The sequence below is a fragment of the Drosophila arizonae genome, chromosome X (assembly GCF_054131065.1).
Source record: "Drosophila arizonae isolate 15081-1271.41 chromosome X, UAZ_ARI_1.0, whole genome shotgun sequence".
Taxonomy (NCBI): Eukaryota; Metazoa; Arthropoda; class Insecta; order Diptera; family Drosophilidae; genus Drosophila; species Drosophila arizonae.
The window spans coordinates 4379300-4403119 of NC_142927.1; the positions used below are offsets into that span (position 1 = coordinate 4379300).

The window sequence follows — 23820 nt, forward strand, 5'->3', positions numbered from 1 at the left end:
TTTCTGCCTCCTTTTTACTAACCACATTTCCTGGAAAAGTCCTTGTCTCATGTATAAATACTCAAGTTGAGTGGCCCTAGCTGAAGGCCACTCGTCTAGTCTATTTATAAATATAGCCTGCCTATGGGAAGCACAAGCATTTATATGGTATCCACTAGTTCAGCTGAATTATTATTACACCAATTGCAAATTCGTTTCCCTTAAATTTTGAATAAATAATTGGATACATAACCGTGTATGACTATAGGGTATTTATTAGTCTCACACTTTCAGTTTGTCTCGAAATGTAGAACTTCTGATTCATGGCTCAAGTTGCAATGATAAGGTTTCTTATCTCTAATCTCTTATCTAATGCATAACCTCAACAGCCACTCTAGACTATTAAAGGGTATTTAATAGTCTGTCAGTTCAAGCTGGTTTACTTTGATATGTGTGTTATACGATGTTCATACATAGTTAAAGTTACAATTAATGTTTTTTTTATTTTTTTTTTTTTTTTTGTAATAACATTTCATTGGCCATTATAGAGTATCTGCTCGTTTAGCCATTTTGGTTGACGAGAAAGAATACTCTACTTATTTCGTATATCTTTATTAGATTTCTTAATGCATGCTATATAAGTACTCGAACACGAACACATACAGCCAGGTCAATCTGAGGCATAGATTTGCTTATCTGCCTATCTCTCTCTCTCTCTCTCACTCTGTCTCTGTCTCTGTATACCTCTGCCCTATCTCTTTCTAGCTAAAATGCTTACTTCAAACTTTGATGGCGTACTTTGGCGTTTGCTTTAATGCCGCACAAGCCGTAATGCTTTAAACTAGGACCTTAGCCTAGAGCCAAGAGCTCTCTGGCTGCCTGTCCGCCTGCCACGCCCCATGCGTTGCCTTTCATTCTCTTCTTCTTAGTCTCTGTTGTTGTCTTTCTCTCTCTCCCTCTCTCTCTCTCTCTTGCTTCTGTTGCGGTTTAACATTTTTGACGCTACTTGGAAATTGAACATTTTGCCGCAATGGCGCTTGGCATATTTAACGCCTGTTGCAAACAGAAAGGGAGCGGGCCTGAGGGACATAGACAGAAACAGAGACAGAGAGAGAAGGGGAGACAAAGAGAGCAGTGGAGGGGGAGGTGGTATTCTCAAAAAGGAGGCCGCACTCAGTGCCGACAGCGACGAGCTAATAAAGTTAGAAGCTGTCAGGCGCGACAGCACACAGCGAGCGACAACTGGGCCGCAAAGCAATGCGGTTAAAATGTGGACACACAAGCAACAACAACAACAAGAACAACAACAGCTGAAAACAACAACAACAATTGTCAGCAGAACAGCTGCAACAACAGCAGCCGCAACCATTGTCAAGAGCAGCACTCAGTCCACAACAGAAAAAAAAGAAAAAAAAAAAAAAATAAGGCAGATAAAATTATTAAAGTAGCTGCAAGGCAAGCAAATGCTGCACGCGCAAATACCCTGTAAAATTAAATATTTAATGAAAAAAAAAATGGAACCCTAGTTTATAATATTTATTCAGATCTAATTCGCCAAACAAGAGCTTTACTTACTCTTATAAAAAAGTCTTATACTATGGCAAAAAACAGCTTGCTTGAGAATTTGAAAATTTTAAATATCAATTAAATAAAATTACTTGTGATAAATAGACAACTGTAATATATAGACAACCTATACTTAGCTCATATTACTCTCATAGGAGCTAAGTATGAGTTGTCTTTATGCCAAGCCAAATACTAGAAAACTCTTATACTACGACAGATGACAGACCTAATGGTCCATATGAGTCAAGAGTTTATACTTCATGCGGAGTCAATTAGTAAAAAAATTTTATACTTTGTCAAGTTTTTTAAAACTTGTCAAGCTCTAAGAACAAAACATTTCTGCAAATATTGTAAAAGACTTTAATTTCATTTAAATTATCTAAAGAAATGAACAATTTCTGTATCTACCAATCGCTTAGTCCCACCGATACTGAGCTCAACTATTGATGACATTATAAATACCTATCAATAGTTGACTCTCTATCTCCCTCTATCTCTCTCTCTCTCTCTCTCTTTCCAACTTTTATTGATCATGATAATATTTAGATCACATTGTCTATGATCTGAACCATTAATTAAGTATAAGCTGCTTATGCATAACAACTAACAGTATACAACTTTTATACTATGTGCAATTAGCAATACAATTTCGCCTAGATTTATTAACAAATCCAGGCAATGCATGTTTGTACTTGAAGAATTTTGCAATATTGTTTATGATTTTCATAACTGAAAAAAAAAATAAAATAAATGAATAAAATAAATCAAAATCAAATCTTGTTAACAACTGGAGTTGAAATACTAAAACAAATTACACCAAAAAATATTTCATTTGATTTCTGATGAAAAGCATTCCTTAAGGAGCTCAAGAGCTGCGTGTGTGTGTGTGTGTGTGTGTTTGCGTATGTGAGCAGCTGACTGGCGAGCAAATATAACTTGAAGTGAATCAATAAGTGAAAGCAGAAATAATAAAGAAGATGAAATGAGATGAAGAAGAAGAGGCAGAGGCAGAGGCAGAGGCAGAGGCAGAAGCAGAAAATGCGGCCTGGCGACCCTCAAAGTTCATAAATAAATAAATTCAGGTGCATGCGAGCGTGGCAAATGAAAGCTTTAAATAAGCAGCCGAGAGCGCTCAACAGCTGAACGGGACACACAAGGATAAACAGGACGAAATTCTAATGCTAACGATGCAATTAGTGACCTGCGCCGTATGTGTGTGCTGCGTGTGTGTGTGTGCTGCGTGTGTGTGTGTGTGTGTGTGTGTGTGTGTGTGCTGCGTGTGTGTGTGTGTGTGTGTGTGTGTAGCATGTTGCCATGTGGACAAAGCACAGATCGAGTCACAAAGCGGAAAGCACGAAGGTGGCGCCCACGTCGCCAGTTGGCCTCAACTTCAACAATGTCAACAGCCAAGCGAGCATAGGTTCAACATGTTGATCGACTAGCAGATACCACGCCAGTTTCATTAGTGTACAGGTGTACATCTATAAAGCAGATACTACGCACGTTGAGGACACAACTATCTATCAGTAAACCTAGATACTATGTGATGAGTATTCAGGGTATTCAAGTGCTGATGGACTAGCAGATACTACGTACATATCAGTCATATACTACATGTATGCATGTGTACATATATCTCAATTTTATTGATTTACAGGGTATATAGCTGTACATAATACACTCTTATACTTATGTCCGAGGACTTTGAGGAACTTTGCAATTCTGGCATAGTTTTAATAAAGTTAAAATTTTTTTTAAATTACAGGGTATATACCTAAAGATGTACCATTAGATACTGCTTGAAATAAATTTCAAATACATATAGCTAGACAGCTTTGCTATTGGGGAAACCGCATTCAAGTGTCGACTAATTGATACCCTTGTGAAAGTAAAAGAGTTTTCTCACTTCTTACGCAACATTTATAGGGTATGGTCAGTCAGTGAGCCACACTTCAATGTGTGATTAACTGTCGCGCACCTGGACTATTCGCCGTCTCTGCAAGCACAATGCAGCCCAACTGAATAGATGCAGTTGATAGCTATATCATATATATTATATAGTGAGATGTTCCAGATGGTATCAGATCTATACTCATGCAGATCTGCACATTATAGATAGCCCAAACATCAACTGAAGTATAGTTGTCCCAAAGAAGTATCACTCCTGCTTGGTCAGCCTATATGATATATATAAGAATGAGCAAAGTAGAGCAATATTCTTTAAGATAAATTATATTTGTTTCATGTCATGTTCTTTCCGAAATTCAAGTATATCCAATCTCTGCATTGGCTCTCATTTTATGCGGCTTTACGACTCGTATAGCTCTGATTGGATCAGCTGCACAGCAAATTGAATTTGTTGCTTCAGCTGCTCCATTTGCATATTTAAAGTAAGTAAGTGTTTCTATTGACATGTGCAGCGCTGTCCGGGACTAGCCTGACCATTGTGGCCGCTAGCTGACAGGGCGTGGCAACGTATGCCTAGTGTGTGGGGCACGCAATGTGAACACAAACAAATTAGCTAGATTTGTGGCAATATTGTGGTTGTTGCTGTTGTTGTTGTTGCTGCTGCTGCTGCTGCTGTTGGCTCAGTCGCTGTCCTCAGTCGGCGCTGCCATCGAAGTAATGAGTAAAAATGTAAACAAAATCCGCATTTAATGCGGCTTAAGTGCTGCTGCCTCTGCCTCTGCCTCTGCTGCAGCGCTGTTGAAAACTTTGCCGTCACATCAGCTGCCAGTCCGTCCGTCTGCACTGTCCGGTAATTAGTATCGCATAGCCCCTCCAAGTGGGCCAAGTGATTTGGCCACAGCTAAAAACTTGTTTCAATCCATCCCTTTGGCCTTATCTAAATGCCTCCTCGCCACCTCCCCCACCCGCCCTTCCTGCCAAAGTCAGGCAATTAATTATGCATAAAAATGTATTTTTATATCTATTATATCCAAGTATACCTCTTTAAATCCCACTTCCTTTTCCGCATGACAAACTGCTTACTTTGTCATGTCGTTTCTAGGAATTTCTTTTCTTCTCCTATGCCATATCTTGCATATACATATATCTGCGTATATATAAGCATATTTATCTTTTTGGAGTGTTTTTCTAATTACGTTTTGGCTGGGCTTTTGTGGGCTTTCGCCAAAGTTTTTGAAACGTAGCTTAATTATGTGGCAGGCAGCTTTCGACTCGCAGTTATCTAAACTCACCCTCACCCTCACACACACACACACACACACCCTCTCTCTCTCTCTCTCTCTCTCCTGCTCGCTGTCTCTCTTTGCTGTCACTTGTTATGTCGCTTGAGCCGCCCCTTTACGAAATTGTAAAAAACAAATTTCAACAAATTGAAATTTGATAGAAATATTTTAGCTGGTTCCTTGACAGTCGCTACCCTGACAGAGCGGGGATGAGATTGAGACTGGGGTAGGCTGTGGCTGGGTCTTGTCTTTTTATTTTTCGGGCAGCGGGCGGGTGACGGGTGACGCGGGCTTGTTGCTGGGGGCCAGGACCAAAGCTAGGGCCGACGCCTGGGTCTGGGCCTAAGCTCAAGCGCAAACACAATTTTAAATTATATACAAAAATGCCAGCGCCAGGTAAGCGCTGCTCCTTCTCTCTCTCTCTCTCTCTCTCTCTCTCTCTCTCTCTCTCTTTCTCTCTCTCTCTCTCTCTGTGTTTTTGTGCCGCATTGAATTCAATTAACTGGGCAACTGTGTGTTGCATTTAAATGTCATGCTTGTGCGGCCATCATTTCACTTTCGCTCATATTTCACTTGCCATTTCAAGTGTATAAGAGTTTTGTATAAGAGTGTGGATTGAGTTGAATACATATAAGATAACTTATAGTAGCTGTATTTCACTAGCTATATGTTCGACTCTTTAGATATATCGGAAGTACAAAAAATCATTCACTCAAACTCATATTGCTTTAAGGTATACAACGGGATGGCATCTATACGACGAGAGACTGTTAAGAGCAGCTTGTAAATGATTTAAATGATATACATTAATCAAGTAAGAAAGGATTTGCGCCTAGCTAAGTAAAAGTAGTAGTAGTAAGAGTTCTGGTATAAGTGGGTTATAAGAGTTTTGTCAGAGAAGTCAGAAGTCACTGACATCTGGGCCCACTTTATTCAGACACGCCTTATCAGCTGATGAGCTTGTATAAGAGTTGTCTTATATGCGTGTATAGGCATATACTGATATAAGAGTTGTGTATGTAAGCAATATAAGATATGCCTCCTCTCAATGGAAGATTTCTACAGTTTCATCACAATCTACAGGAATCTACACGAATGAATATTATGCTGTCAGTGGAGTAGAAGACCTTGGGAGTAGAGGTCTTTAGATATAAGATATAGTCTATCTATATAGACACTCTCTAATCAACTTTTAGTTCTACCCTAGAGAGTCTACTACTCTCCTGAACTTTAAGAGTCTAAGAACCTTTTCGACCAGAGCTGAAACCGTTTGTTGTCTCGGTCCGCATCTACCTAAGTTCCTCAATCGACTTTCGGCTTTCAGCTGGGGCTCAACTCAAAGTCCCTTTGGCGATCATTTCAAAGTTATTTCTCAGATGTTTCCGTTTAATTTTTGTTTTTCGCCTCTTTTTTTGAGGGGGGAACATGACAAAGGCGCTCTCTAAGCTCGATGACAAACTTGTTCATGTTCTTTTTTTGTTCTCTCTTGTTTTTTTTTTTTTTTTTTTTTTTTTTTTTGATTTAGCTTGAAAGTTTTGTAAGCCAGTGCCATGAAATTCATCATTTTGAATGCAGCACTTAAACATGGAATAGTCCGTTTATTTTGTGGTTGAGGTTTGGTAGCCCGCCCTTTCCCTCTCTTTCCCTGCCTTCTGCCCGGTTTCGTGGTTTTCCACACAAGAAAAAAAAAACAGCAAATAAAACTTTGCCTCGTATATCCCTCTACATATGCAAGTTTGTGGCATATCCAAAAAAAAGAGGAATGAAAAAAGAAAAAGTTGGCAACGGACATGTGTGCAGACGCTGCCTGTCCGTCTGTCCCTCTCCGTTCGGCAGTACGTCCGGTCGTTCGCTCGCCCGTCCAAGTTTGAACTGAGCTTTAGGTAGACACAGGAAAAAGTGTAAAGTGAAAGCTGCTGGAAAAAGTTTTTCAATTTGTTTATGCCGAGGTAAGTGAATTATTGCATTAAAATTATGAGTTTTAGCTGAAAAGGGGAAGCACGACGATTGCATGAGAGAGAGAGAGAGAGAGAGAGAGAACAAGAATAAAAGAGAGAGAAAAAGTGGGAGAGACTGAGGATGAGGATGAGGATGAGACTGAGACTGAGACTGAGACTGAGACTGAGATTGAGACGGAGACTGAGACTGAGACTGAGACTGAGACTGAGACTGAGACTGAGAATGAGACTGAGACTGAGACTGAGACTGAGACTGAGACTGAGACTGAGACTGAGACTGAGACTGAGACTGAGACTGAGATTGAGACTGAGACGGAGACGGAGACGGAGACTGAGACTGAGACTGAGACTGAGACTGAGACGGAGACGGAGACTGAGACTGAGACTGAGACTGAGACTGACTGAGACTGAGACTGAGACTGAGACTGAGACTGAGACTGAGACTGAGACTGAGACTGAGACTGAGACTGAGACTGAGACTGAGACTGAGACTGAGACTGAGACTGAGACTGAGACTGAGACTGAGACTGAGACTGAGACTGAGACTGAGACTGAGACTGAGACTGAGACTGAGACTGAGACTGAGACTGAGACTGAGACTGAGACTGAGACTGAGACTGAGACTGAGACTGAGACTGAGACTGAGACTGAGACTGAGACTGAGATTGAGACTGAGAATGAGAATGAGAATGACACTGAGAGTAAACTACACAGAGACTTCAACTAAATTATCTATTAAGTTTCATCCCCTTAGCGAGCATCATGCAGTTGGTTAAGCACGCCCTGGAGTGTCAAATTTAATACTTATTTCAGTTTTTCTTCAGTTTCGATTCAACTTTAACTCAAATTTTCAGCACAATCTCGGGCTATCAAAATTTTACAAAACTCATTTGCAGATATTTGATCAATTGAATATATATTACTATTTATATTTTTATTTTTTTACGCTTTCGTCTATATAAAATGAAATTCAATTAAAATGTTGCGAGATGTAATGAAATTTCAAAGGGAAATGCAGCGAAGGCGACCAAATAAAAAACATGAAATTAATATTAATGGCAATGTAAATAAATAATTAATTTATTATTTGAAGTCGCAAAAACTGAGCCACAAATAACAATAAATAGCGCGCGAGAGAGAGAGAGAGGGAGAAAGAGAGAGAGAGAAAAATATTGGCCAACAAAATTATGAAATGGCAGCAAAATGATATTTCATTTATTTTATATGAGCTCGTTGTGCGCCTATGTGTGTGTGTGCGTGTGTGTGTGTGTGTGTGTGGTGGGGTGAGGGTGCCATAAAGCTCTAGCGGATGCTGTGTCATCGCCATCGTCATTGGGGCCCCATTCTGACAATGATGGAGGAAGATTGATGCCCAAAAAGCAACAAAAAGAAAACAGCAATAACAACAAACACAACAACAACAACAGAAAAGCAAAAAATATATAAAATAAAATAAAGGAAAAAAAAACGAACAAACATATGTAAATGTGGGCGGCGGAGGCGTGGCTGTGTATTTGAGTCGTTGTAATTTACGCCTGGTGTGCATTTTATTTGCCATGTTACCTATTCACCAATACAAACACACACACACACATACACAGCAGCAGCCGCAAAGTTTCCCATTGGGCGGGCAACTGTTGGGCAACAGTTGGGCAACGGTTGCTCTAATTAAATGACGACACAATTACAAATTGTAATTATAATTATGGCCGAGCAAATATATCAAAATAAAATAACTTGCGCAACCGACGCCTGCCCCACTCGGTGGGCGAAACTAAAAGAAAAACCTCAGCTGGCAAACTAACTTTAATCGGAACTAAAGTTGCATTTGAACTTTTGATTGAAAAGCGGGCAGAGTGTGTGTGACAGAGAGAGAGAGAGAAAGCGTGGGAGAGAGATTGAGCGAGTGAGAGAGAATGGATGAGAGGCAGATAGCAGAAGGTAAGGTGTATAAGGTAGTGAGAGAAAAGAGAAGACAATGATTTGTATAAAGAAAAGCAGACGAGAAAGAGAGGGAGATAAGATAGACAATAAGATCGAGACTGATAAAAGGCGGTATTTATATAAATATTGATTAAAGCCAAGACAAACATTGAATGAGAGCGAGAGGTAGTGAGAGAAAATGAAAGAGTGAGAGATAATGAGAGATAGAAAGCGATAGAAAGGGCCCAAGCTACGCTATAGAGAAAAGAGTGCAAGAGACTAAGTAGGGGAGAGAAAGAGAGAAGAAAGACAGAAGAAATAGTGTGAAAGCTAGATGGGGGGAGAGAGAGAGAGAGAGAGAGAGAGAGAGAGAGCTAAAGACGGGAGACGGGAGAGATGAAAGACATACGGAAAAGAGATAGCAACAGAAGGAGTGAAATACTACTGCCATCAATCTTTCTCTCTAGCCAAGGATCTCTTTGTTCCTCGTAATATATGAAATTATCTATATTCAGTTGAAGCTCTCAAAATTCTCTCTCTCAATATTCCATCAGCTTTTCCCATGCATCAATTGCAAATGCCGCCAAAGTGATGACAGCTATGCAATGTTTTATGGAGCTGACACGAACGATGATTTTGCACAATTCGTACGCCAGAGGGCGCTGCTGCTGCTGCTGCTGTTGATGCAATGTTTTCGCATTTTAGCAAATTGAAGAACAGTTTATGTTGCACTTGTCATTTGGCCTGCGGTGCTATAGTCTACAGCTTGCCACACACACACACACACACACACACACACACACACACACACACACACACACACACTCTAATACTAACACTCACCCACACAATGGCAACGTAACAAGGAAATGCAATTATACTGCCGAATACAAAGGAATCAAGCACCACTTCGGGGCCATTTGATTCGATTTGTGCCATTTTATGGATACGTTCCAAAAATATTAATCACCTCAATGCTAAAATCAATAATTAAAAGGCAGCAGCACATAGCACATGTGTATGCATGTGTGTGCGTGTGTGTGCGTGTCTATGAAACATGAGAGTGCTCTTAGCAAGTCTGTACCCTGTACCCAGACTCTTAAGGAAGTACGATATCTATCATTGGTGGCTTCAACTAGTTGAAGCATTTATACAAATATCTCCAGATCATCTATATATATATCATTGAGGCATCTCAATATAATATTGACGTATGATTAAATACATATACATATATATAGGTATATGATATATGCAATCTAAATACAATCTAAATTCAACAGCTGGAACTGCAAAGCTATTCGGGTTGTGTAAGAATTATTCACAGACCCATAGAGAGTGAAGCTTTCCTACTTAAACTCTAGCTCTCTACTCTAACTTTGATCTCTGATTTCCTGGAGCTCAGAGCTTAAAGTTCCATCTGTAGATGAGGAGCTGAATGTTATTAAATTAATGTTAATAAAATAACTGTTGATGAAACTTCCCTACCATATACAAATATCTAAGCCAAGTACTTTGCTCTCAGAGTTCATAGACCATGAGCTCTATCTAATTTGAACTATCTATGTGTGTGTATACAAAAGCTAAAATTTATGTAGCTATAATATTTATAGACATATGTTTATAGTGCCTCTGTATCATATCAACAGTCATGCATAGCCCATCAGCGTGCATATCTAGGGTATTCACACAGCATATACAATTGCTCATGTCAAGCTGTGCTTGTAAGTGCATGTGTATGTGTGTGTGTGTGTGTGTAGCAGCTGACGGCAAAAGGCAAACAATTGTGACACACACACACACACACACGCTCAGACACACACACTCTCAGCCATACACACACATACACATGTTGTTTTTACCACAATAAAATCGACCATACGCACATTTGGCTGCCCCACATCGTTCACGCTCTCTCCCTCCCCACTCTCTCTCCCTCTCGCCCTTGTTCCCTCCTGCTCTTTTGTTGTTCGACCACCCACAGCTTTGGCAGCTTCTGTTTTTGGTTGCGTTCAGGTGCAGAAAAGTTATTAATGATTGTTGGTAGCTTACGCAATTTACGCTGTTATTAAAGCCGCACCCACAACTGACCCACACACAAACACAGACTCACACACACACACACACACACGCACACAGAGAGTGAAAAGGACAATTCGAATTGTGTTCGCCTGCCCTTTAAGGCTTTACTAGTTGCAGCTGTCTGCTGCCTGCAGTGCTCTGGGCTCAGTGGCAAAGCACTTTTCATGCTCAACAATTTCGCCGCTGGTGGTGCAGGGGGGCGGTGGGAGGTGGGCGTGGCAGCATGTGTGGGCGCACCTTCATGTTGCAAGACGTGGATTAACCAACAACAACAGCAAAAAAAGAAAAGAAATGGAAACTGGGAAAATGGTGAAATTTGCATTTACAAATGGACCAAACGAACGTGAGAGCTGTGCACCTGCTCGACTAGCAGCTACCCTATAATATTAGAGCTTGGAGGGGCTGTGTGGAGACAAAACCTGACAACAGATGTCGCCATATATGTATGTATGTATCTATCTGTCTCACTTATGCATCTGCTTATATGCGGTCTATATTCGCTCCCTTTCTTTTCTCTCATCTCCATTTTGTTGTTTCTGCTTATTTTCGTGTCTCTTTTTCTTCCCTCCTTAATTTTATCTCCTTCCTCACTCATTCTGTCTGTTATTCTACCTTCATATATCACACTTCTCTCTCTCTCTCTCTCTTCAAATTCAATTCTCTGTTTAGCTCTACGAATTTTTTTTTTTCATTCTACCTTCTGCCTTTCCCTTCCCTCTCTAATTATTATTCGCATTCTCTCTATATATGCATACCTCTTTCTCTCGCCCCCTCTCTCATTTCTCTCTCTTATCCACTTACTCGTTTTTCTCCCTTATTCTTCCTCTCTCTTATTTTTATACTCATTCACGAAAGTGAATCAGTATATTGGTTTTGTGCAATGTCCGTCTTGCTGTCCGTCCGTCTGTCCGTCCGTCCGTCCGTCTGTCCGTCTGTCCGTATGAACGCAATCTATTTCGGCGCTATTGAAGCTAGAGGCTTGAAATTTGGAACACATACTCGTGTATATCTCCGATTTATAAAGTGTTAAAATTTTCCCGATCCGCCCACTAGGGGCGTGGCAAATCGGAAAATGCATTTTCCGATATACCAGAAATCATGTTTGTTGAAGAGCTAGAAAGCTGAAACTTGGTATGTAGGTCCGCGTTGACCACCCAAGATCACGAGCTATGGCGGATATATCTACGCCCATTGGGGGCGTGGCAAATCGGATAAAACTGTATCTCCTAAAGTTGTAAACCTAGAATGCTGAAATTTTGCACGTCAGCTAATGGTATGATTCTATAATCTATTATCTGAAGATAAATTATAAGTCTACGCCCGTTGGGGGCGTGGCAAATCGGACCTGAAGATATAGTGATTTTTTAAATTCTCCTATATTTTGGACACTATTGATGGCAGAGACCTCAAATTTTGTATATATACTCGGACTGATCACCCAAGACCAAAAATTTGGATAGTTGAGTTACTGGTAGCCCTCTCTATCGATTCCCCAAACATAATTTTTACGCCTCTTTAGGGGCGTGGCATATCGAAAAATACCCTGTAATTTTCACATTTTTTTAGGGTAAGCATTCAAACTTTGCAGTTAGGGTAACGTTATCTCTTTCTAAAAACTGACCAAAAATGAGGTGTCTACGCCCAGTTGGGGCGTGGCAAATCGGAAAACCCTGTATATTCTACAGTATTAGAACGAAACTTAACTACTAAATTGTTGATGGGATGTGAATGAGTATTCCGCAGTCGGTAACGCCCGACTGCAACGTTCTTACTTGTTATTCTCTGGCTCACTGTCTCTCTCTCTCTCTCTCTCTCTCCAGTTCCTCCTTTCGCTAAGTCTCCCATAACTCATTTTGTACCCGTCTCTCTCACATCGTTCTGCCCCTTTTGAGCCGTCTCTCATCACTTTCTACTCTGTTTTATTCCGTCTCTCTCCCTCTATAATCTATTTCTTCGCCCATGTTCCACCTCTAGTTTCTCCCTCTCCTATTCTGCTTCCACTCATTGGATAAATCTCTTTGATGCTACTTCAAATAGTTTTTATTTTCTCCTGCTATCATCTTCGCATTGTAACTATTGCCAACGAGCTTATATAGCAACTGTCACGCCCCCGCCTCCGTCTCCCACAGTTAGGTACGCCCCTAAGCGAATTAGCCAGATGCGGGAAAGTAATCATAATATTCCTTCAATAGGACACGTACTTAATATTTAACTACAATTTGCCGCATGTTTTCACTTTTAACTGCCTTCCTCTCCGCAACCATATCGTCTATCTCTCTTTCTCTTGCTCTTCGTATCTCACTCTCTCACTCTATCACTCTCTGTCTGTGTGGCGGTTTGGTAGACCCATGTTACGGTTAACGTAATATTCACTTTGAACATAATAATTTTACCGTCTGTCTGACTGTGCGTGTGCTTGGCTTTCGGTTCGTTTCATTTCATTTCAGTAACAACAACAACAATAACAACAAGCTGCCACATTTTGTGGCAGATAGAACAACCCTTTAAGTTGCCACAGCCATAACGGAATCGTTGAGTCCTTTGGCATTTTCATGTATTGTTTAGCTCTCGAGATCTGCTCGCTACAAATTGAAATCGAAATCCAGATAACTTTCATATCCAAGCGTTGCTGTCAGCTCACCTGCCACGCCTTTCCGCCTCCCACTCACCCACTATGTCTACCCTATCCAGGGTCAAAGTCAAAGCCCCGATGGCGTCTGTCAATTTGGCTTTCAATGTCTTATTTCCCTTTTCTGCCTTTCTTTTCTTTTTTTGGCATGCATGTATTAAATATAGTTAGAGCGAGCAGGACAGAAGGGGAAAAGGAGCGTAGGATGTTAAAAAGTGGTTGCAAATCTCATGAAACTCGGTAACTATAGCAGCTATTTCAAAACTCATTGCTATAAGAACTGAAGAATTATAATATAAGAAGATTATTCTTTTTAAACCAACTAACGACTCACATTTTGGCATAGGATCTATGGCAACTGAAGCTAAGAAAATTTGTACATGGAAAGCCATAAAAAGTATGTGGTACTGACGACTTATAGGAACAAGCTGGCCTCAAGTAACTCAAAACCTACAGAAATTAGGTCAATATAAATTAGAATATGAGAAAAGCTGGCAAACAAATAAGAATATGATAGTAACCTCAAGGAACTCCAGACCTATAACATCTAGATCCATACAAATTGGTATACAAGTTATACTACTCTTAAGATATGAAAATATTATATACCGGTTCATCTCTCAAAAAATCCTACTAACCTCAATTAACTTAGGACCTCTAGCGAATAGGTCAATAGAAATTGGTATATTCTAATCAACGTAGCCTAATGGGTATGCATATTACACTACAACCATTATCGCCTTTCAAAGTCAAAAGCTAACCTCAAGTAACTCAACGATAATAGCAATTAAGGCTACACAATTTGGTATATAGTTTGGAATACACAAAATAAATGAAAACACTGATAAATTTTTCTTTTACACCTATACAAAGTGTCTCAAAGAGTACGACAACTGCAGATATATCTTATCGACTAATGAATTTACTTGGCAGACGTATCAATAAAATTGGAAATACAAACTTAAACTCTCTCTCGTCCGCTTCCTCTGCATATACGTCCGCAGTCTTTGCTGTTTAACTTGTTTATGTCACTTGTCGAATTGCCAAAGCAAAAAAAAAAAAAAAAGAAGGAAAAAGAGAAAGAGAGAGAAAAAAAACAAAACCAATTTGAACTTTGACTGCCTGTTGCCAGTTGTCAGCTGCCTATCTCAGTCTCCATCAGGAGCGCAGTTGAAGTCGTTGGGCAGCTTGATTGTACGCTTTTGGTGCGGTGAGATTAATCAGACGTCTGACAGTCGCCATCAAAGTTCTTACCTAATAAGCAGGCAGCCGACGCAGGGCTATTTATAGATTCTGTGATTGAAGAGTTTGTCGATTCTCTGAGGCAGCAACTGATACATACGGCCTTTCATCTAATGCAACCGGCCCAAGCTACCCCCCAGCGCCGCTTAACTCGCTGGAGTCACAGAGCGACAGTTACACAAACCTTAAAGACAGCTTTAAGGGCCTCTCGAAAAATCGAAGAGATGTATGCGTTACTTTCGTTTTGCTTTAAACTCCATCACAATACATTTAAAGAGTGTCGAAGCCACAGATGTTGCTCTTTACAAATGACGTTGGGTATTCTACAAACAAATACTCCATTATATGGATTGCTGTAGGAGTAACGTTTGTTATCGATTTATCGAAACTACATGCTCATGGTGGCTAGCTCTTAAAGGTGAATCAATAAGAAAGACGGAGAGACAAACGATATGTTTGATAGAAAAAAAGCAGGAGTAGGTCTTAAAATTCCATCAAGTTAATTTACCCGCTAGCACATGTGTATAGGGTATATGAATCGACAACATACTGAATCAAATATGTGTTCTTATATTGAAGCATATACATATGTGTAAGATTACCTCTCCAATATATAAACATGTGACAGTTGATCAACAGCTGCAACAAAATGTAACATAAATATGTTAACATAAACATTTACTGTTAGTAACACTCGTAAGTCTAAGAGTTACAAACACTTGGGATATATATTTCTGCCTTTCACATATCATATATGGATGCATATGATTCCCTTCCCAAAATAAATATGTTAGCTCAGCTAACAGCATGTTAAATGAATGTTAACATATAAGTATATCAAGTAATCGAAGGACAACGAGCACTCAAGTGTTTGCCAATGGGAGCTGAGCCCATTGGGGCGAACATTGAATTGAGTTCAATCAACTGGGATAAGGAAAAAAAAAGAAAAGAAACAAGAAGAAGCAAAGTAAACGAATTTGAAGTTAAGTCTCAGTTAATAAATTTTCTAAAAGTGGCCACAAAGATGCCGACTCGAGATCCCTTCAAGCAGCTAACTAAATCTGTAAACTCATGTCATAATTGAATTTTCATTTTGGGCCCAGCTCGAGGCCGCGGCCGACGCTGACGTCGACGTCGATGCCGATGCCGATGCCGAGGTTTAATAATTAAGAAATAAAAAATGCAAAATAATGGAAAGAAAACTAATTTTGGCACTCGAGTCGCGACTGGCAACAGAGCGAGCCCTGCCTCCAGCTCCAGCTCCAGCTCCAGCTCCAGCTACCGTGCTCAGTTCCAGTTCCAGCTCCATTCGACAGTTTTAGCTCATGGCTTAGAGCTTAAGCTACGCAATTTCGGGCTGACTTGCGTGGCTGTATGTGTATGTGTGTATTTGTTTGTGTGTATGTGGGGTGTGTGTGTGTGGGGGGATGTAGCTAAGCAGGGTTGGCTTTGCCTGGCTTGGGGCTGAATAACAACTGCCATTTATTGGAAACTCATTAAAAAGTCATAAAAAAATCACACACACACACACATATTGCTTGAACAAATCAGAGAGTGAAGAGGAAGGGGAGAGAGGCGAAACAAAGTAACCCGATTGTCAGTTGTTGAATACAGTTCGGTCACAAAACACACAGAATATTTTTCCAGATACAATGAGTATAAAATTAAGAAAGACATCGGCCATGGACACAGAAGAAGACGACTCTGACGAGGAGGAAGCTGAGGGCCCCGATGAAAACGAAGATCATAATATGATACGCTTTGGCGTCATAGCCGATGAAGTAAGTTAAGACGGTGCGTAGAGCTATTTGATATACGGGATCTCTATATATGTATAATGCTAGGATTTGATGTGTGATGCATGACAACGATAGGGAATACTGAGGCAATGGAATTATTTTTATGTTTTCCCTATATATTCGATACTATATAGTATGGTATATTACATATTTCAAATCTCGAGATCTTGATATTGATTTTGATATGCTATTCCATAGATCGTAGCTCCATAGTTGAATGCAGATAAATAGAAATTCAAAAGGCTTATCTGTAATACCATCACTAGATAATTAGCTAATTTCATCTATGCCAACGATCCTTAGCCATATCATAATAGTAAATGTAAGTAATCTCTTACAGGAAATTACCATTGGCCTATTGCTCACTGGCGTCGGTTATTGTCGTGATAACTTTCGCAACTACCTTATAGTTGATCGTGGTTCGTAATATCTGCCCCCACTCTAACTATCAATCTATGCATCTAAATTTGTATTCCATTCAATCAGACACAAAGCTCGATGAAGTGGAGAATTTCTTCTACGCCCTGTATAGACGACCTTGCATTGGACTCATACTGATCGACTATCTGACCGCGAAGCGTTTGCATCACGTCTTGGACAAGTGCAAGAAAGTGCTGCCCGTAATCGTAATTCTGCCCACCAAGGGATGCATAATCTCCTATATGGAGGAGAAGGAGCGACAGCGGCGCCAACGGCAGCGAGATCTTTCGTATTTGTAATAATTGAATTGGCCAATAATAAACTCTAGTATCTGGAAAATATCTAGACATCGAATCAATTGGAATGTGAAAGGCGTAGGTAGCACGCAATCTGTTTCTTTTTGGAACTAGTTCCGAATCCATCTAGTTGTTGGATATCTGGTAAAAATCGCTTCAGGTGATGCGTTTGATTAAGCTCAACTACAATAAATAGCTATTGAAAGTATGTTCTTTTGAGCCAGTTCCGTAGTGAACAACTGAGCATGTTCACAGAAATCATTTCTGATGATGAAGCCAGTTGAGCTCTAGTGCAATAAAAAGTGGCTCAAGGTTGTTGGAACTAGTTCCGAAATGAACAGTGATTAATCTTTGTGTATCGTAGAGATTACATCTGAAGATGCAATTAGATAAACTCCATTGCAACAATTTGTTTTTCGGAACTAGTTCCAATGTGCACAATGATTCCTCTTGATGTGTCTCATTCAGCTCACTTCAGATGATATCCACTTGCATTACAATTAACGCACTTAAGTAAATTACAGGCACTTATACTCCATCTTATACACACTCTTATACACACGCTATACGGCTAGCAATTCGAGCTCGAGTTTTTGCAATTGATTTTCGCACAGCTGGCCAGATGGGCCGAACGGGCCAGACCGGTCAGGCCGGACAACTAATTGAATCATAGCGATTAGACGCCTGAATGAGCTCTCCTTTGGGCTCCTTGGGCAACTCGGCTCACCTTTGTGGCTCACCTGTGTGCAGGTGCCATTGGCATTGGCAGTGGCATTGGTCGTGTGCGTAATTTATGCGCATTTCGAATGATGATGGCCAACGATTGTTGCTCACGAGCATGTCTGCAGCTAAGTTGTGCCGCAATAAGACTAAATAAATCACGGCCCCAGTCAGTTGTGGCGTGGGGCGGGGGGCGGTGGGCGGTGGTCGTGGCTGCTGTGGCAGTTGCAGGTGCAAACGGAGCACGCACGTAAAACTTGGCAAATTTGTTGGCAATTGCGAGCGAGGCGTGAAACAGGATAAGATCTTCCGTGCGTGTGTGTGGTGGCTGCGAGTGTGTGTGTAAGTGTATGTGTGCGTGCGTATGTGTGTGTGTGTATTATACGTATGATTGGCAAATGTCTGCAATTAATTTTGTTAGTCGCGTAAAAGTGAATTAGCGTTAAGTCTCTAGAGAGACACAAACACACACTCACACACACACACGTACGTACGCACGCATGCACGCACACATAGGCACAGACAGCGTGAGAGCTTAGTGACTGGTTGCCCTAATGCCTATTGACACGCCCACGCCACGGCCCGCCCCCTTTTGGCAGTCATCGGATTGTTGTTTGTGCCGTTGTCTTGAGCCTCAGCTTTGATTTCGTCTTCATCAAAACATTGAAGAAGAAGCAGCTGAGGCAGAGTCGGAGCTGGAGCTGGAGCTGGAGCTGGTTCAACAGGTCGCATGCGTAAATTTAATTACACTTATGGCCAAGCTGTTGAGTTCATTGAGCCAGCGGCGCCAAGTACGGGGAACTGGGTTCACTTCCAATTTCATTAAAAACTTCAACGAACTGAACACAATTCGCGTTCGCTTTGATATTTGAGGCAGTTCCAGGAACAGCGCGCAACATAATATGCGAACCAGTTGCACAGAACACGTGCATTGTGCTTAACACACATATTTCATTTTGACTGACGATGCAAATGCGAGAAGTGAAGTCTTGAATTGGAACTAGTTCATGTTGTCTCATATGAATTAAAAATTTTTAATTAAATGCCAAATCATTATCTCAGTTCAAGAATTAACTAGTGAACTGCTTAATGAACCAGTCCGAAATCAAAGTTCAGCATAATTTCCAACTAGTGAACTACTTAATGAACTAGTTCGTGAACTTATATCATTACATTTGGAAGTTGATAAACTTCATGAAGTCATCAATTTTGTATTTTTCATTGTCACACAACGAACTGGAGTACCCATGGTTCACTCTATGAACCTGTTCATGAACCACTCCATGAACCAGTTTACGAATTCGCACTAGCAATTCAAGCAATCAAATAATATATATCAAATTAATGTACAATCTCATTTTTATTCACTTTGCATATAAGTTCTTTTGAGCCAGTTGTGATAAATGAGTGAATTAAACTAAAATTGAACTATTCACAGCTGCTAGCTTTATATTTAGTAGTTAATACTATGCAGAGACTTAAGGCGCTTTAAGTAATTTACTCAACTCTCCAGAACGGAACTAGTTCTAAAGATTGAATATTTCTATAGAGTGTACATTGTACCCTTACGCTCCAACTCAATTATGAATTCCATTCATCCAACTTAATTGTCGCTTCGTTTCCTTTATCATGTAATTACGTTCCGGCGAACTGGTTCCGCACACATCAGAATCGCATAAGCAAATGGAATTTGTTTTCAAATAATGCAGCACAATAGCAGATACTTAACATGCTTCAATTTGACATTACAAGCTTTTACTTTTCAGACATTGTTGCTACCTCGCTCTGCCTCTCTCTCTCTCTCTCCTTCTCTCTACCTCTATCTCCATCTGTGAAATACAGAGTTAGATAACAAAGGCCGCATCGCATGATAGAAAATGAGAACAAAGAATCACAGAACGAGAAATGTAGAAGAGAATAAGAATAATAAAAGAGACATATATAAATATATACAAGGAAAAAGAAGCAAAGATGTGAGAATAAGAATAATAAAAGAGACATATATAAATATATACAAGGAAGAAGAAGCAGAGATGTGAATATATAATTTGATTTTTGAGGCACTGTAGTAAGCTTTTATTTGGGAGCAAACAGAACCTTTTAAAGCGCAACTTCAAGCAATGGAATATGTCCTGAATACCCTGTGAAATATGCAAGAAAAGGGCGTATAGTCTGTGAGAACTCCACGTAGCTCTTGCTCTCTTATCTCCCATCTCTTACATCAAGTGAATTGCTTAAGATCTGATCTAAACAATTAAGTTTAGTTATCTGTCATGCAGGGTATTGGCCAGTCGAGCATGCTCTATACCATCTTGGCAGCTTATTGTTGTTGCTATGTGGGATTTGGCCGCATTGTTGCCGCAGCTCAATTTCCATGGACAACATGCCAACTACGTCACGGCCTTTGGCTGCACAATTGTAATACACACACACACACACACACTCTCTCACACACACGCGCGCACACAATGGGTATGAATGGAGCTTAAGTGGCTGGAATTGTTTTTACATTAAAATATCATTAATTTTGATGCGTTGCCTCCAACCCATACACACCCATCCGCACATACACGCGCACACACACACACATGAGGCTGTCAGTGTATTTGTATGGAGGACCTTAGCTTCGTATGCATAGAAATTATTTATGCAAACAACTTTAAGCAACAACAACAACACCAACAACAACAATGATATAAACAACAATCAAGCGTAGGCGTTAAGTAGCACACATGACACGCCCACCCACCCACACACACGCAAACACACACACATAGCTTAAAACTCATGAACGGTAATTCAACACTCGAACAATTCGCGGGCTTCAAAATTTTCAATTGTGTGAAACATTTCAATGTTTTCCCCCACAGCAACTCAAAGCGCAATTCGAACACCGACTCAGCCCGCCCCCTCTCTCCCTAGCCCAGCGACCAGCACCCACAATGCGCATCACACCCCCCCGCCCCAAAAAGTATGCAACAGTAAAATATTTTTGCAATTGAAGACGAAATATTTTTGGAAAGTGAAATGAAATTTTATAGCTGCGCCCAGAGCTAAGGGCGCAAGCAATTGAAGAATGTTTTATCAGACCTCATAGATGGAAACAGACATGATATACATATATGTATAAATATAATGTAGGACATATATGTATACATATATAGATGAACTTTTCACACTTTTCATTGCATCTGTTGCCTTTGTATTAATTTTGTAATAATTATTATTCCATTTCACATTTTGCAACACTTGTTTTTTTTTTATTATTGTTCATTATATTGCTATTCATATGTATGCTATATACATATAATATCTGTTGTACATACATACAGTATATAGTTTTTTTATGTATAATCTACAGCATATTTATATATTATTTGAAACTACTTTTTACGACATTTTGCAACACTACGATAACAGAAATAAATATATACACATATGTACAAATATTGTGTAAAATTATTATATTGAAAAATTATTAAAAAATATTATATTAAATAAAAGATATATTTTTATACACATCTATATGATATTTACATAATTGTTGCTATACCCTGACCCCATTAAGTTTATATATATATATATATATATATATATATATATTCCTGATAAGGACAATCAGCACATATATCAACAGTTTCGTAAGCCACAAAAGCTAGACACTTAAAATTTTTCATATGAAATACAGTTGAGTCTCGATAATTCGCACCCCGTTAAATCGAAAATCGCGATAAATCGAAAAAATTCTATCCCCTTGAAAAAAGTTCATTCTCGAAAATTCACGATAATTTCAATTTCTGTATAAATCGAAATTGACTGATCGCCTTGCCATTTCGAACTACCGGGACTCGACTGTACCATGTAAAATACGAGTTAATCATAATTTTCGATAGCTTATCAATCGATTTTTTTCTTCCTATCGGTGCATATATTGGTTGCATCAAAAAGTTTATAATGATAATGATATTGATAATGAAATTATTGCTCATAGCAGATGCAGCTCATTGCGGGGTGCAGGGCATCTCCCAATCTAGCAGTTTCGCCTAGAGCATTCTTCCTTGTTTTTCATACACGTTTTAACATTTATAAAAAATTCAAAAATATCCAAAATTTAAATATATATATATATGTATATGGTTAAAGTTATATTTCAATTCGATATATATCATATACACATCTAATTATTTGTTTAGCTACTTTCTATATACTCTACGACATTCATTTTAATGTTGTATTTCCGAAGCATGCCATTTGGTAATACATAAATATTATTAAATTATAAATGAATATTTAATTTAAATAAAAAAAAAATTGAATTAAAAATTAAAATTTTTCTACAATACAAACTAATACATAATCTTACACACTCTACCATCTACAAATTTCACATTAATTTCGTATTTATACCAAATCTATTTTTAAGCCCCTTTGCATTGCTTTTTATTGTTATTTCTTTTCGTCCTTGCTGTTCTTTGTCTTTTGTGGAAATGCACGAACGATTGAAGCGCTTTAAGATTTAAGGCGCAGGGTCACACTGAGCAGTGTTACCTTGACAATGCATACATGTAACGGCGTGTATAGGTGTGGGATGCATGTGTGTGTGTGCGAAAAAATATCGCGCAATAAAAAATCAAAAGGAATATGCCGCTAATATTTTTCGATTTGTTCCCATTTTACTGTGGCTCTACTGTGTGAGTGTGTGTGTGTGTGTGTGTGTGTATGCGGGTGATTTTGTTGCTGTTATTGTGTGTGTTTTTTTATACTGCACACACACACACACACACACGCATTCAGCAGCTTAATCTGCCAATAACGAGATATATACACACACAGGGAGCAAAGTGAATCCAGGACGAGGGCGAGGACGAGGTCGAGTCAGCGCTGGGATGTGTGTGTGTATGTTAGTGTGTGGGCTGCTCGGACAGCGGGACGAATGCTCGCAATTGGCTCAGTAGCCCGTGCAATGGCTGAGTGCCTGGCTACATTGACACGCAGCCCCCCTAACCAACTGCCAGCCACCTCCACGCACCTCCACTCGCCTGGCTTATGCGCTTCGTTGCTCTGCACCCACCCACACACACACACACACACACACACACATACACAGTTACATACGGGAGTGGGCATATGGCACTACCTGTCAATGTTGGCATTAAAATTTGCCTTTCATACGACAACCCACAGGTGATACCCTCTGTCTCACCCGCCACTCCCGCGCTCACTTTTCTGTTTGTGTATGGCCTTACAGTTGAGGCAACAAAATAAAGTGAAACATGATAACAAAAACAAGTACTTGCGGGTCTTGGCACCCATGCCTGAGCCTTTTCTCGTATCTGACTGAGTTCGTTTTTCGTATTATTATTAAAAATTGATAAAAAATAATACGAAACGTACACAGAGACATACTTATGTACATATGTATATATATTATACGTGTACATGCATACACTTTCATGAACATAAACAAAAAACAGCTCTGCGACTTCTTGGAAAGTTCAGATAATGTTGCAAAGAGCTACAGTCTCGTTAATTAGCTTTGGCCGGGAGAAGCCATTCGAGTGAAATTACAAAGAAGCAGAACAATAAGTATATGAGTATTGCGAAGGAATTCATAAATAAATAAGCAGGAGAGCAACAATAATCAAATGAATCACATTAACAGGCCGCAGTAGTAGATGCTGTTGCTGTTTCATAACAAACTCGACAGAGCCAATTAAATGTGGGCATAAAAAGTTAAGCTTAACCAATCGCAGGCTGCTCCAGCTACAGCACAGACAATCATCTAAGCAAACAGCGAACGGGAAAGACAAAGAGAGCAAGAGAGATAGAGATCGCACTGCAAGCCAGCCATGAAGAGAGCTGAAGTGCCAATCAGAACAGCTGCTTACATGTCTTCACGTAGGCAAAGCTATTGTAGCACGCGTTAAAAGGAGATGGAAACATATGCTAACTATAACTGTTTAAAGCTGTCACTGCAGACTCTACACACACGTACGTCGTACACCAATGAGCAGA

The 23820-nt window shown here is 39.8% G+C and overlaps 2 protein-coding genes across 3 annotated transcripts in view; one reads left to right on the forward strand and one right to left on the reverse strand.

The window, feature by feature from the left end:
- rsh (Rap GTPase activating protein radish) overlaps nt 1-23820 on the reverse strand; it is a 151266-nt gene that overhangs the window by 115132 nt on the left and 12314 nt on the right. The window lies entirely within an intron of this gene.
- On the forward strand, nt 16101-17130 carry LOC108619413 (V-type proton ATPase subunit F). Its single transcript, XM_018015983.2, has 3 exons — nt 16101-16351; nt 16710-16788; nt 16856-17130. Exons 1-3 carry the CDS (start codon nt 16223-16225, stop codon nt 17086-17088), a joined length of 441 nt encoding a protein of 146 aa, XP_017871472.1. The 5' UTR covers nt 16101-16222; the 3' UTR covers nt 17089-17130.

Bases quoted from the DNA above. Each gene is read 5' to 3' on its own strand.
- LOC108619413 (XM_018015983.2), top strand. From the start codon at position 16,223: ATGAGTATAAAATTAAGAAAGACATCGGCCATGGACACAGAAGAAGAC. The intron at 16,352-16,709 runs GTAAGTTAAGAC...AATCTCTTACAG, and splicing joins TTGGCGTCATAGCCGATGAA to GAAATTACCATTGGCCTATT. The intron at 16,789-16,855 runs GTTCGTAATATC...CCATTCAATCAG, and splicing joins CTACCTTATAGTTGATCGTG to ACACAAAGCTCGATGAAGTG.